Source organism: Dermacentor andersoni, chromosome 5 (genome assembly GCF_023375885.2).
Source record: "Dermacentor andersoni chromosome 5, qqDerAnde1_hic_scaffold, whole genome shotgun sequence".
Taxonomy (NCBI): Eukaryota; Metazoa; Arthropoda; class Arachnida; order Ixodida; family Ixodidae; genus Dermacentor; species Dermacentor andersoni.
This window is the reverse complement of record NC_092818.1, coordinates 126,354,594-126,370,361: the sequence shown is the minus strand read 5'-3', so window position 1 is coordinate 126,370,361 and position 15,768 is coordinate 126,354,594. Positions and strand designations below refer to the sequence as shown.

Sequence of the window (15,768 nt, the reverse complement as noted above, 5' to 3'; positions counted from 1 at the left end):
TTTGGTGAAGGAGGGGTGCGGTGGCGGTATCGTTCTTCTCGAAAGGCGGTTGTGCTGGAGTATTTCGCAGTAAGTGTGTAGTGCCTGTGAACTGGGGTATTCTGGCGTCTCTTGCAGTGCCCGGTCGCAGTGACCTCGGGCTATCGTGTGTGCACGACGGTTTCCGCTGACGGCTTCGTGTCCCGGTGTCCAAATTATCGTGGTGTGGGGAATTTTGTTGAGGCGGTGGAAAATATCCCATAGTACTTTTTGTAGATGGCTGTTCGCGTAGGCTCGACATGCTGACTGAGAATCTGTAAGAATATACATTTCCTAATTCTGTCTCGATGTCGAGATGGCGATGGCAATGGTGGCCTCTTCTGTTTCGGTGACGTTTTGCGTACGAACGGAGGCGAATACCAGTTCCCCCTGTCTGCGTCCTGCCACGCTGATTACAATGCCCTCCCTATTCGGGCACTTGGCCGCACCTGTCCAGCGAGCAGTGGAGAGAGTGCCGTCCTCTTTCTGTTGCTTTGGCTCGTGCTTTTCTCCTGCCCAAGTGATATTCCAGGTGCATGTTACGTGGAATAGAGGCCACGGTTATTTTCTTAGTACTTGTTGACTCTTGGTTGTCGCTACGGGGTATTGCAATCTTCGAAGAGTTATGCCTGTTCTAGTGAGTTTGAGGCATGTGATTTGGGCATGACGGAGCGCTTCAATGAGTTCGTCTAAGGTGTTGCGGATGCCCTGGGATAGAAGTTCCTTTCCAGTGCTGGGTCGAGAGCCCGGGTCGAAATCCAATCATTGTGGTGGGAAACAAATTATTCTGCTCAATGTGCTTTGGAGCCGGGCGTGCACCACCCTCCCGAAAAGTTTTTCCATATAAGACGTGAGCGAGATGGGTTGCAGAATTCCGATGGGTGGAGTCTTTCCCGGTTTGGGGGTGGTTATGTTCTTGGCCTCCTTCTATTACGGCGGGACGTGGCCTCGCGACCTGCACTGGTCGTTAAATAGCGTAGTAACCCGATCTAGAATCTCGTCGCCAAGGTTCCTAATCATTGCGTTGGTTACGCGGTCCGATCCCGGGGCCGAGTTTCGCTTGGTCGCCTGCGCCGCTGCGTAAACTTCCTGCAGCGTTATCGGAGCGTCGAGTTCGGACCCGTGTTCGAACTACGGACTCGGGACCCGTGTATAATAGAGGCAAGTTGGGATGTCCGCGCTGCCTATGTAGCGGTATTTGAGTGCTTATAGCAATTCTCCGTCTGTCCCAGGGAAGGAATCTGCAATGTATTGAAGACTTCTGCTCATGGCTGATTTTGTATTGTCTGGTTCCAGCACGCTCCTGAGTATCGTCCAAGTCTGGGTGGTACCCAGGGTGCCTCTGAGGGATCCGAAAAACTGTACCGAACCATACGCGGCAAGTTTTGCCGCGTACTCGTTTGCCTGTTCCGACACAAAGGCCTGTAGAGCCGTCGGTTGAGGCGCTGCCTCTGCCATCTTTTTGGCATGCTTTGTTGGCTCTCCCAGATGTAAGCAGGTGCGGATCGACCGCCGGCGCCTCCATCGGGCGTCTAATCTTTTTCGAGTTTGCCTCGTGCGAGTCGCGAATCGAGTCTGCCCATCCTTTGAAATCGTCCGGCGGGTGCTCCGGGAGCGAGCGCGTGCGGAAAGCTGTCCAATCCGTCAGTACTACGTCGCCGTCGATTACTCGGCGAACGTTCAGTGATTCTACTGGAACTCTAATAATGTTGTGATCACTGCTCAGACTTTCGTTTAGGTTCGTCCAAGTCGCGCGCCTGACGTTGAGCTTAAATGTCAGGTCGGGGTTCGTGTCTCTGGTAACGCTGTTGCCGACTCTGGTGGACGCCGATGGCCACGTAATGCGCTGGTAGCCCAGGTCTGCCGCGTCCCGCTCTAGTGAAAGTCCCTTGAAAGTGCTTTGAATGTATCCCCAAGTCATGTTGGGAGCACTGAAGTCTCCCATCAACACTGCTTGATTTTTGGTGCCCGCCATGCTCTTTATTCTGTTAAGATTTTGGCAAAAGTTTCACATCTGTTTTTGGGCGGGCTGTAGAAATTTAGCACGAGCGTGTGCTCCCTGCTCGGGTTTTGCGGTATAATTCTAATATTTTGATGGTGCGTTTCGATGGGGGGGAGTAATGGGTTAGCGTGGTCGTGATGACCTCAGAAACCGGCGTTTCGATGGGAGGAAATTTTGTGTCGTACAGGGTGTAATATACCTGCATTCTAGCCTGCTGGGAACTGACTTCCTGCAAGCAAATTACAATTGGCGCTATTATGGGTGCGTTTATGAAATTCTGGAGGGCCGCCGCTCGTTTGTGAAACGTCCGGCAATTCCACTGCCAGATTTCTGGGTGTTCTGGTGGTCTCCTATTAGGCGACTGAGCCATGGTGTCTAGCGTTGTCGGTGTCGATCGAGTCCGAGTCGATGCGACGGTAGGCTTTCGGGGGGCCTGCTGCAGAGTGTGTCCGCATGCGCTTCCGCAAGGTCCTTGCCCTTCCCGCTACGGCCTTGTCCGTGTAGTCTTTTTGTTTAGTGAATTCAGTCACAATTGGCTGCTGAAATTCGGTAAACATGTCATGTACGCTTTTATCGATGGCTCTGCTGACGTGAAACACCAAGCTAGTGCTTCCAGACACAATCGGAGTTACTAAGCTATTCAGGGTCTTACAACTTAACATAAGCGACGCCACGACTACATAGCCCTTCAATTATTACTTCATGTCTAATTTGCCATTTCATCTGCTGCAAAGTGTTGCGGTTCTAAAGACTCTATGAAAGTGCGTAGATATAAGTTCGAACTCTGCTGTGTACACGTGCTTAATTGCGTGTCACTACGTAAGGAGCGCTTGAGTGAAATTGCGACTAGATGGTATACACCGATGAATTGGTTCGGGCGATTCCTTCACACATGGCACATACCCACGAGGAAGGTTAGCCACACATAGATAGATGAAATGATTACCAAGAAATAACAAATTTTAGACAAATAAACAACACGAAAACTTTGTGTGCAAGTCTTTATTTTGCACATTATGCTACCTACAGTCAATGAAACATATGAACGCGGACACATGTATGAGTTAAACACAAACAAAAGTCACAACCAAACGAAAAAAATCGCGTCTAAATACAAGTCCTTCGAAGAACAACCTTCATGTTTGACAAATGTGCGTTTGATTAATAAGTAGTCAGCACGGTTGAGGCCAAGAGCCTTCTCTCAAAATGAAAATATCTTGAGCACATGCTGGTGTCCTGTGAATCTTAATACCACGGAACCCATGCGGATAAAGGCTTTCTTTGCGTTACTAGATCCTCTCGTGCCAACTTGCTTTGTCGGCTATCCCAGTATGGGAAAATCGGTAAATGAATAAATAAACAAACGGAGTAATGCCACTTCATAAAGTCATGGCGCGAGTAAATGCTTACGACTGTTGTTCCAGAGCTGGTAGGAGACGGCTCTTCACTAAGGAGCCTTTTCTCTCTCTCCTTTTTTCCCTCTTATACCGTGTTCTTGCAAAAACTCGTGGGGCTTGTTCATAGGTCATGTTACACAACCGAGTCAGCGATCACTTTATTTTACACTGTGTGTAGACGAGCTTGATTCCGTGTGACCGCTTGTCTGGTAGACAGCTAAGCAAGTTGGTAACAATATGAGATCTTTAGTGAGCCCTGCACGTACGAACCCTTTCTGACGAGTTTATTTTTTCCATATTAGCAAAATTTTGAAACTTCTGTTAATTGTTCAGCAACTTCTTCAGGGTTGCTACTCTAGAAAAGGACAAAGCTTCTGGTAGCTCAATGCTTTTCTGTTAGAGCTAAAAGTTCAGATACGTTTCCTAGCAGACTGTTTTCCACTTGTAACAGATCTTTTGATCATGCCTAAGGAAATTGAAATGATGTCGCATTTTCACACTCTGTCAATTGTGAAAATAGGTTTGAATATTGCTTGGTCCGAATATTCGCCATGAATGACAGTACTGTGCACCGCAACATATACTACGACAAACGGTTCACCCTAACGAAAATATACTTTCCACCATACGTATAAGTTTCCTTCTTTTGTGGCTTCCACGTGGACGCAGGAAACGCAATAAAAATGTAGAAACAGCTCTTCGTAAGTCCTGTATACATTGCGGACCCATAGGCTCACATAGGAACAATGAAACCTACATGTGCGCATTATGCGCGCCGTTGTCATGGAAACATCCCGTCAGTGGGTGTAACGGGAACTAGTCCGAAATGCTCTTGGATGAAGGAAAGCATTTCAAAACCTTCAGCAGTCGCGTCATGTAAAAGAGAGTGAGAGAAATAAGACAGGGATGTTCACTGTAATAAATGCTCGTTTGTCAGGCGACAGTCAAGGCCTGGCACTGGCCCATTTTCGCCAGTTCTTGACACTGGTTGGAACCACTAATAAGTATCAGTCATCAACACTCTTGCCCTCACGTTGTAGTCGACATCACCTAGTATACGGTGTCGAAGATGACTAGCGCAAGTGGGAATACGAAGCAGCAAAACACTTGATGTTAGCATGTAGTCAACTCTTCTCAAAATGAGGTTAGCTGGTGACAACGAACGCCGCGGAGTTGTGCGGCCGTTGAGCACAATCATATATATGCGCAATGAACACTTCGCCACTTATGTTCCTGACGAAGCCAAGACGACCCAGAAGATTGTGTTGATTGCGAAAAATAACTAACAATGCCGACATATAATCTTCGTGTAGAAACATTTTCAACTGCAGCGGCACCCACAGTCATGTCCAAGGATATGGAAACGATGTAAGCTGTTCCATCTGTCTTCGCCACGAACTGCCATTGTGATGCCTTTTTCCTGGGGAGAACTGTGTAACAGTTGGCACGTCTTCATCTCTGTTTGGCGCGCCGTGCGGACGGCCAAGTGGATATTAGTGAATGCGACAAATCCCAAGCGTTGATGCCCATGCAGTTCATGAACACTGCATCGCTGCAAGGCTCTTGTCTATCTCGGCATTATTCAGCGAATGACTTTGAGGATGATGAACCCTGTATACAACGGGTACGATTCATGGTCGCGGGTCAGCTTCAACCGCTCAAGACGACGTCAGGACTAACCAGTAGATGGCGTTGAAGACGATGAATGCCAGTGGGAAGATGTAGCGGCAGTGGCGGTCGATGCCGTTGGCAATGTCGCGTGGCGTCAGCGGAGTGATGAGCGTGCACACAAAGGGTGGCTCGTCGCCCGCGAACGAGCGCACCGACATCGGCGAGTGTGGTGGCGTGTCCGGCAGTTCTGGCAACGAATGCGGCTCAAGGTCGGTCAGCCTGAGCACGGTGGGACCCCCCGTCTTGTGATTGCCGTTGTTGTTCTTCTTGTACTTGATCTGCACCGCGCACTGGCCCTTAGCGCTCTGGCCCGGAGTGAGGCCTCCGTGCTGGTGCTGAGCTTGCTGCGAGAATGGTAAAAGCAGGATTGCATCGCATTATAAGTTGGCGCAGTTGAAGTTGGCGAGAGTGGCGCAGGCACAAATGCACTTTAATTTGACACTTTCAATAGTAGTTTTCAAGTAACCAAGTATAAACGAAAGTGTGGTGACAAGATGGACATAAATGTGTTGTAGGGGTAGATGCATCGTCTTTATCAGCGGTTGTGCTGAGCCGTGGGCGCACTTGCCTCATGACATGCTGTTGCTCACATACAAATTAAAACCACCTGGTATTAGTGTGGAAGGTATACACGCCGTCTAGTGGTGTTCTTCTTGTGTCCTAGCTCTCCGCTACTGTTTTCCGTAGCAACACTTCGAACACGCATGAGTGCAATGTTATATGTCATATTGTTCGTAAATTAACTGAGGGACTTATATAGTACACCAGATGTGTGCGAGGTAATTTGACCTTTCGAACACCAAGTTGAGCGTTTTCGCAGGTGAGTTCTTATTTTTCTGCTTTACAACGTAGTTATTACTATGAACAGTAGCGGGATGACAACTATTGGACAAGTTTATCAGAAAATGGTCCTAAGGTCTGAATATATGCGTAATATTATCCGCATAATAGTGGCATCTGAACTATACTACCGAGCTACGACTAGATGGGAGAGATAATATCAACTTTGTTTGCAAACAGCTTTTTTTTTTCGATCCACTGGCACCAGTATCACGTTGCCGTGGGCTTTGGGCTTAGGAAACTCTCGAAATGTGCGACGCGAAACGTCACCAGAGCATGGGACGGATGTGTCTTTGTTGAATGGTCGAGTTTGTCTATGAGTGTGGAATGAATGGCGACAAGATGGGAGGCATACATATTACATAGAAAGTTAGTAGAGATTGCTCACCGGGCAACAGCGATTATTTTGTTTCCTATGATGTGAACATAGAAACCAAGTGTCAACAGATTGTGTTGATATTAGTGCAACTCAGAATAACTGAAAGAAACGTAGAAAAAAAAGTAATTCCACTCTGAATCTTTAGTGCACGTGAGTTACAGCCTTGGTTGCCGGTCTAAAGATCGCGTTGCGCCTCGAAGGTTAAGAAATACTCGCTACGAAAGATTGTCTACGAGAAATGCACGACAGACATGAAAATACCACATGACTGCCGTTTTCAAAATGGTCATTAGCCGAGCTTGCTGGTACGTTCAACAGACGCCGAGCTGACGCATGAAGGGAAGCGCTTATACGACAAGGAAAGCGCACATATGCAAGATTACCCCCTCCCCTCACGCACATACGCGCAGACACACACCCCGGCCTCACTTTGTGTGCTCAGTATCCCCCAATCGCACAAGAGCAATTTTGTTAAATGTGGTTTTGTGTTTACCTTGTTTTATTTGGCTATATATTTCTCCCCTGCGCAATAAACTGACAGTCAGCGCCCGTGCCGTGTGGCCCCTTAATCTTAGTCCCGTTCTTGCGCTGTTTGCAATAATATGTGCTGTATTTTGCCGCAATAAAGACCAAAGAAGGAGAGGTAGTTTCCCTATAGTAACGACGACTACTCCTTTTCCAATAATAATAATAATAATAATAATAATAATAATAATAATAATAATAATAATAATAATAATAATAATAATAATAATAATAATAATAATAATAATAATAATAATAATAATTATTATTATTATTATTATTATTATTATTATTATTGATGTAAAATAATATGAAACAGTGTATACGCCATATAGGATCGAAAAATTTAGGGCGCACAGTCCTGTGCACACACGAACACATAGAGAATAAAAGCGAGGACTAGTTTTACCCCACTGAGTCCCTACATATACGCGAATGCAGAGTTCTAAACGTATCCACGAGGCCGCCATGCTGTCTCAGATGTGCAGGTGAACAGATGAGGATGAAATAATGCGCTGTTATTTGGACTTTCGGTGTTCATCCTTATACGTCGCGTCTACGCATGCGCTGTTTTCCACAAACGAGTTCAACGAACTCGCCCTAATCTCAGTCGCGGAGGAAGTTCTCCGTTAGCGCGTCTTACCTCCAGCGCGCTGATGACGTTGATGTAGGTGCTTCCGTTCAGTGAACCCCCGCCGGAAGCCAACGAGGCTTGGCTCTCGATGCGACGCATGCCTCCCTGGCGCCGGCGGTTGTCCTTGTGGTAGATGTAGTTAACCATGGCGTACTCCAGCAGGATGAAGAACACGAATCCTATACATGAGACAGGATAAGGGAGGGTACCATCGGAAGGGAATCAGTGCCAACGCTGAAGAAGGGAACGAAACAATTACGTTAAGCAAGAAAATAAAGATGTGCTTGCATCAGACTTCCTTGCTTTTTGCTTGATGTGAATGAACTATTTAATAAAATTTGATGGAAGCGACACTAACCTAGCTTCTTTTAAGATTGGAAAGTTGCTGTCGGAAGTCCTGGGGAAGGCAAGGAAATGGTGCGGTGTGGCACCACCCTCGCATGCTTCACCCCACTGCCTCTGTTATGTGTGGAAAAAAGAACTACGGGTCGCGCCAGCGAATCAGCGACTGGAGCTAGAACTCAACCTTTTTGATTGCTGATCATCCCACGAGCCATGCCCGTCAGAACGATAGGATTGTTGAAGAAATATCAACACAGGCTGGTGCAAGCCTCTTACTTTATCACAAGGTCTTTGCCGGTTGGTTGGTAAGCTGACTGGACGCGTATGCTCCTCAGCAAGGAGCTGATAAAGCCGAGCAAACGACCGTCCTTGTACGCGCTGCGGCGGGCCAGTGCCCTTAGTTTGCATATATACATTCCTGCTGCGCCTCGTCCTTGCCATCCTTGCCATCCTTGACATCCTGTCATGACGAGTGCTCTAACTCGCACCACCGAACATTCACTATGGCAGTAAATTAAACAATTGCAGTGAATGAGAACGTTTGCACATGCGTACATGCATGCGGAAACTTGTCGAGGCTTTTGGCCTTATTTATGATCACCATTTCTTTGTTTCTATGCGCCATGCATGGATACTCACCGGTGCAGGCGAGGTACCAGACGTCAAGGGCATGTACGTAGGGAACCTTAGGTAGCTTTTCGCGGATGGACTTGCCGCCAGTGACGAGAGTAAGGAAGGTTGTCATGGCGAGGGTCACACGCGCCGGCGCTGCCGGGATGTCAATCCACAGCGAGAACCACGAGGTGATGACGAAAGTGATGCCCGGGATGTAGATCTCCAGCAGGAAGGGTCCGAAGTCGCGCTTCAGTGCGAACTCGCACATGATCATTGAGAAGTTGCCTGTCGTGAAGAACGAAAAAAAAGAAGAGAAAAAGTTGGTCTCTCTTCGAGCGCGTGACATCTTTGCATGAAAAATAGAAACTTTATCCTTCTCTCTATCTCTATCAAATCCCTTTATCGAAACATTTGCTCCAGAGCCATTACTTGATAAACCCATGTCGACCACTTGAAGCCTACATTTTCTTGGGCAGCTTTGCCTTGTTTGAGTTCCAAAGATGTTTGAATGACTTTATCAAGTCATTGAAAGCTGTTCCTTAGAAAAATATACTGTCTAAACTTTTATATTAAACAATGTTTCACCCCGTTATCGAAAAATTTTTCAGATCAGCTTTCTTATTGCACGCAGTGAGGGTCACCGTGCCGTTCTACTACCAGTTCGTTTCTCAAATTATTTCACACTCGTAGTCATGCTTTAAGTTGTCAGCAAAACATATTCTCAACCATTACCACTAAGACGGAACTTGATTTCAAGCCTTGGCGGCAATCTCTATGTGACCTTTGCAATTCGCTGGGGCGAGGTGATAAAAGGCACGCTCTTGTATCCTGCGCACGGCCGGTGAGTACTAAAGAGTTACAGGTGACCTAAACATGCTCGAGTTCTTTATCGTACGGCACCTCCGTCAACCTGCGCACTGCCTTCAGTGAGTAAAACACCACTTTATTACCACCACAACGTCGCGAAAGGTCATGACTTCCTTTTAGGAGCCGCTCGATGTACGGCACGGGTGTTCCTTGCTATGCTGCAGTAATACTCATCAATGGTTTACAAAAGCTCGAGTGAAAGCAACGGATAAATGTTGCAGCATAGAAAAAAAACACAATGCAAGCACCACATCGCAAACAAGGCGCTTCGTGTGTTCTTTGGTTGCGGTCCTGCGTCCTATGTTCTCTTGAATTGTTGCATTTAGCCAGTGGATACCGAATCATCCAGATGTGCAAGTTAATTAACGTAATGAAGACGATGGTAAGTAACCGCATGTCATACTAAATCCTTAGTAAAATATAGAAATATGATTGAATTTCCCGTCAAGCGATCGAGAACTTAACCATCTACACTCCGGCAATTCTCGAGCAATGGATATCTTGCTCGTACGTGAACCGTATTGGCAGGTGGAGATGACTCAAATAAAGACAGGTTATTTGCTGCGTTGTTTCATTGTTTTCAGAATTCTCTATCAAACTGGGTCTTGAAAAGGTGATTACCTATTTTGCCGAAGTTGCTGACGTGGCTTGAGCAGTTGAAATCGAGCATCTGGAAGCCCGTGACGGCAAAGTTCTGACTGAACTGCAAGGACTCTTCCGTGTCCCAGTTAAGCACCATATTGCTAGTCGACAGCGTGCCTGTTTGTGAAGAAAAACAAGTGTTCTTAAGAGCCCGCCATGATGATACGGTGTTGAAGCACAGATCCGCGCGACGAAGGCGGGCTCACAGTCGCGAATTGCACAAAAATACCTTGAAAAATGCACGAACAGCGTTTCGTATACGAAGGTCGCACATCCACTGACGTGGCGGCCCGTGGTTGGCAGCGCCATCATGGCATTTTATTCCGCTACCCAAAGACTTTATTTCGCAATGACTGGCTTAAATGGCGGAAGTATTGAAAAGAATTAACATTAATGACTGACTAGCGATGCACTAGACTTGGATGACAATTTATATTCACAAAATAAACGACATTTCATTCAGCAAGTTTCTAATTTACACCCCGGTTAATACTTTTGTATATTATTTAGCCGTTTGGACACTACAAGCGACGACTAGAGAGCTCTGTGGTAGTTATCGACGGTTTTAGTTGCGGAATAATAGGATTCAGATGTGCATCACTGTCAGTCTTGAAAACTGCATTTGTCGACGGAAATCAGTAGCACCCGATGCATGTAATATTGTGCAACACACGTAATCGCTGTGTTTTTTCCACCGTAATTAGGCAGGGAAGGTCCACGAAGATTTGCCGTGTGACAAAACTGCAGCCTGTTCGAACGCGAAATTTAAACGCAACTTGCTTTTAAAACTGCGCTTGAGTAAACTTCTATGACGCAACTTGGGCCAAATTTCATGCAGGAAAAACAGGTGGCTCACTAATTTCTTTAATTGTTTTCTGACACATTCTCAGCCATAAATCATCTCGACCAATCCTGGTATATAGAAACAGAACTTACAAAAAAAAACATGGCTGCACGTTACGAGTTCTACGGAATGTACTCACTGCTCTGTATTTTCAGGCTGCAACGTTGCTTGTCCAGCGGGTACTTGTGGAATTCCATCTCGCATGTCAGCTTGGGATTCAGTCTGGTTACAGAAAAAAATAAAATATTTCAAGTTTACAATCTCTGGCAATAATGCAAATAAAATATCCTAATTGTTGGAAGAACAACGATAATTTTTATTCGCTTTGCGGCTGAGCAAGTTTCGATATATAACGCTCGTGTAAACTGAGCCGTGCTTAATCAAATGAAATCTCTGGACATTACGTGCCACAGTGTATTGAATAAAGGTAAAGCTGAAGACAGTTTTCTGAGTCCATGCTTCTACACTCAGGAAAAGTTTCTCAGTAAAGCAATGAGCACGGATAGTCGGTTTCAGTTACACGCATAATAATGTTACAAATGTGGATTATGCATACAGACAGAGGTCCCAAAGTCAAGAGACTGCAGAGGGGACCTCCCGTTAGTATTAATTAGAGAACCTAATGACATGCAGCAACTAACATAACTAGAAGAACAGCGTATTGTTGATGTCACAAGTTAAAGCAAGAAATACATGTTTTAACAACACTAAGCAACTGCCAAAACTGTAACCGGTGGAACATTACATTAAGGGCAGATATTTACGAATGTTTGATTTGAATCGGCAAAAGCCAAATGATACCTTAATATGGGATAGTATTGAGTTCGATAGTAATGTGGCTAAATAATCGGTAGTAAATTTACTATAAGTAGTTCTAGATTTTGGTAATGAATAGTGGTTCTTAGAAGTCGGTGGGCGTGGAGGGAAAAAACTGGCTGCTAGTAATTGTAGGGAATGGGAGCTCTGCGCTGACAGATTTATATAGCACTGACTGTGGTATTTATAACTTCGACGTAAGTTTAAAAAAAAGACGAAGACAAACGCGAAAGTCAGAACACGGCCCACTACGCTCATCAGAACGCGGGTGTACAGAAAAGAACCACACAAGGGCTCACTACATTAAAAACTGTACCAAACGCGATAATTTTTGACCGCAATGCCATTGGTGGCGTTTCGAACGCTTTTGAGTGCTAGCCCTCTTTGTCCAGACAAAAAAATTTAGAATTTCTCTGAGCGGCAGATTCACATGTTCGTCAAAAGTGCCTAGTTCAAGAAAAGTCAGCTCAGTACGGCATGTGTTCTCACCACGCGACGGAGTGTGACCGGCTGACTGAAGCTGCCTTATGGAAGGTGACTGTCTCTAGTATCATCTAAAATGAAGGCATGATGCGTAGTATATACTTGCTACACTCATTAGTCAGAATACCCACGAGCATTATTCGTGAATTCTCTCATGTGCACGGCCCTAACACTCATGAAGGTTAGAAGGTTAGTTCGCGTATGTGCACGACCCTAATACGCATGGTTGGGTAATGAGCCTAGCAGCGCTTGTGGCGAAGTTGAATGCGAAACGAATGCACGCGTACTTCCTGATGAGGTGCACCGTCCCGTCGGGCAGTACGATGACCAACATCGAGGTGGCACCAGGGGCCGTGGATGACTCCAAGTGGCCGGCGGCCGGGCCATAGCTGATCGTGTTGGTAACCTCGACGCTGGGCAGCCAGAGCCGCTCGGCATGCCAATGGTCACCCTGGATGCGCGAGTCCGGCTGCAGTGAGTCGGCGTCGTAGATCAGCCGCTGGTCGTACCACGTCAGCCGTAGTCGCAGATTGGCCGTGTACTCCTGCGCAGCGTGTGTAGAATCAATCAATCAATCAATCAATCAATCAATCAATCAATCAATCAATCAATCAATCAATCAATCAATCAATCAATCAATCAATCAATCAATCAATCAATCAATTGATTGGTTGGTTGGTTGGTTGGTTGACTGATCTATTAGCATTAGAGAGCGAGAGTAAAGGATAGAAAGGTTAACCAGGTTGCATCTAGTTTGCTATTTTGTACTGGGCGAGAGAAAAACGGGTGGAAAAGGAAAAAAAATAGAACACCGGAAGGAAAGGAGCAACAAGTGATGCACGCGCGCACACATAATAGCGCTCGCCGCGCTATGAGAGGAGGTCGGAGGGTTCAGTCGACTTCAAGAAGTGCAGCATTGCCCTTGTGGCCCGCAGTGCGGAAGATGGTCGAGGCCATGGTCCCAGTATTCTTTCTCCCGTGTCGTCCTAGCTGGTGGCTTAAAGCTGCACATTTCTGTTTTTTATTCACAAAACAGGGGCAATAAAATAGGATGTGTTGGATCGTTTCATCGCAATAACATATGATGCGCAAGTCATTGTCTATCGTGCCTGTACGAGAACAGTACGTGTTCGTAAAGACGACACCCAACCACAAATGACACAATAAAGTTTCGTCGCACCGAGATAGCCACCGAGAGAGAGAGTGTGTGTTATAAACAGCCCTTATACAACTGTAGGTCTACAATATACCGCACATTGAAAATATTGTGCAGATGCTAATTCACTGCACTGCTAAAGCTATGGTCGCACTAGTGACGGTCAGCCGCTAGTCAACTGAACGATCTGCTTTCCGGACACAACATTGACAGGCTCGATGCTAGCGGACGCTCCACTGGTAATAGTGTCCCAAGAAGAAAAACGTGCACGCACGCACGCACGCACACAAAACGCGACGTTTTAATTATTGCGACTCACAAGCTGTTTCTAAGGCGTTCAAAACCAGACCATGCTATCGTCGCGTTTTCTAAACACGAGGTGCTCATAGGTCGGCGCCTTTGGGAACGGCCTCGCCGTATAGATAAGGCCTTACGTACCAACGCGCACTTGCGCGGCAAAGCTGTAGGAACAATTACCGCTCGCGCCCGAGAAATGCGGCGAGAGACAAACTGGGAGGTCTTTTTTTTCTGTTGTTTTTCACTACGTCAACTATAACCACGTAGCTGTGAAAAGTTTGTACGCTCACTACCTGCACGCCAGTGCTCAAGGCATGATCATCGAGAGGACGCCTTTTTGACCAGCCTGCCCACCATGTGGCTTTGAATAGCCTTACTGAGATCAAGCTGACTGCATGGACTAGTTGTCGCTCCATTTCTAAAGATTTAGTCTTTCGAATAGTTTTCGGGCTGCCCTTAGAGTGTGAAACTGACTTACAAACAAGACAGAGGCACACGGGAACATGGACACCTGAAGTGATCGAAAGAGATCGAACTAGAGATGTCGCAAGCTGGAGCGAACGTTTCGACAAGGGGACTCGTCTTCGGCGGGGCTTAAAGCAACAGCCTTATAATTTTTGCCGGCCAGTTCGCCTCTTTGTTCTGAAAGACTGTCGCCAAGTTCAATAAAATGATTATTGGTCGGCCGTTAAATGCAAAACTACGAATGCAAATATTGTATTCTACAGCATGTCCTGCATGAGAAAAGACGCCTCGCAAGAGTTTCAAAAACGCGCATGAACGCGCAAAGCCAGGGGGCTGGGCACGCACAAGCAGCAAGCTCGAATCGTCTGTCAAACCCTGTCAAGGTTGCGCCAAGCGCTCACACGGTATAATAGACATGCCTGTATCGCGGTATTAAGATGCAGAACACGAGGAAAATGACCTTGACTCGGAGCACAACACATGTGCCATGCGTAAATTACTTCCACGTGTTTGCTAGCCGCTGAGGCGCCGTATCAGCCGTAGCGCAATCCAATGACTGCGGTGAGACAGCCCTGCTCAAGTCCCCCGAAATGAACACTAGCGCTCGCCCCTCACTTGCTACATCTGGAAAAACACGCCAAGGAGAAAAGCACAATGGTTCTGATGCGTTTCTTCCTGCCTACATATGACCGACCGCTTGTGACAGAGTGACCAACCTTCGCGCGTGTCCATGCGCTCACTAACTCTGTTATTTCTTTCTAAATAGGTATTTCATTTTTACATCTTTTTCTGTTTTGCAACTGTAGGCTAGCGTATTGAGCTGACTTCTGGTTGGCCTTCCAATATTTTTCATCAAGTACCTATTTTCTCTTTACCTCAGCTGGGCTACTACAAAACAGCGTTCCAAATTTCTACAAAGCCTTTGCAGTGGCGTCGAAATTCCTAGGGCGTCAATAGTTCGATTTTTGGAAGCCGAAGTCGAAAGTTTGAATTCCAACATCCGTGGTCGAATTTCAAGGTGAGAGCAATGCAAGAACGCAGGCGTACTTAGGTGCACGTTCAATAACCCAATGTCGTTCAAGTTAACCCGCATCCCTCCACATACGACTTGTCTCAAGACGCAAGGCCAAGCTCTTTTACCCAAAAGCCATGCAAGTGCAAGTGCTACTTCAAAAAGTTCGGCTTGTCTTAGTTCGACTTCCTTTAGAATCCTTGGCTTTTTACCTTGACTCAAAGATTTTAAAGAATAAACTCAAACAGACACGCCCCTCCTCCTCCCCAAACAACTGCAAACGATTTCTACAAGGTAAATTACTTTATGTCGAGCTCCGTGTTATTTTGCATTTCTTTTTGGCACGTACTGCCCCATAATGTAAATAACTTTATTTTATATTCCTTTCATATAGATAGAATGGGATAAAGAGCACGTTACTCTGCACATACTTTGACCAATGGACGGCCATCACTTTGTTGTCTGTAGCTGTTTGGCTACGCCAATCGCAGCGGTTCTCAAATTACAAGGAATGTCTTTTGTCGTGTTTAAAAGAGAAAACGTGTGCCTTTTGTAAATTAAGAGCCATAAGCAGGTCTTTATTTTCTACGTATACTGCAAGTTTTGTGGTGTCTTTATCTTTCACCATCACTGAAATTAATAAATGTGGGCCGTATACGTTCCATCCTAGCGTTGTATGGCAAAAGTCATAGCATACCGCTTCGAAATAATGTCGAGCGTCCGATTTACTTAGCGTGCTACAAAACTTTAGTATATGGGAATT

At 46.1% G+C, this 15,768-nt stretch overlaps 1 protein-coding gene across 1 annotated transcript in view; it reads right to left on the bottom strand.

Annotated features, from left to right (window-relative positions):
* Positions 1-3,007: 3,007 nt before the first annotated feature.
* Positions 3,008-15,768, bottom strand: part of LOC126531113 (glycine receptor subunit alpha-2-like) — a 31,724-nt gene continuing 18,963 nt past the window's right edge. Inside the window, exons 4-9 of the mRNA XM_050178513.3 lie at positions 12,363-12,619; positions 10,916-10,998; positions 9,912-10,049; positions 8,448-8,708; positions 7,476-7,645; positions 3,008-5,432 (exon numbers count right to left, since the gene is read on the bottom strand). Coding sequence (XP_050034470.2) covers positions 5,076-5,432; positions 7,476-7,645; positions 8,448-8,708; positions 9,912-10,049; positions 10,916-10,998; positions 12,363-12,619 — 1,266 coding nt within the window. The 3' untranslated portion in view covers positions 3,008-5,075. The remainder of the gene's footprint in view (positions 5,433-7,475; positions 7,646-8,447; positions 8,709-9,911; positions 10,050-10,915; positions 10,999-12,362; positions 12,620-15,768) is intronic.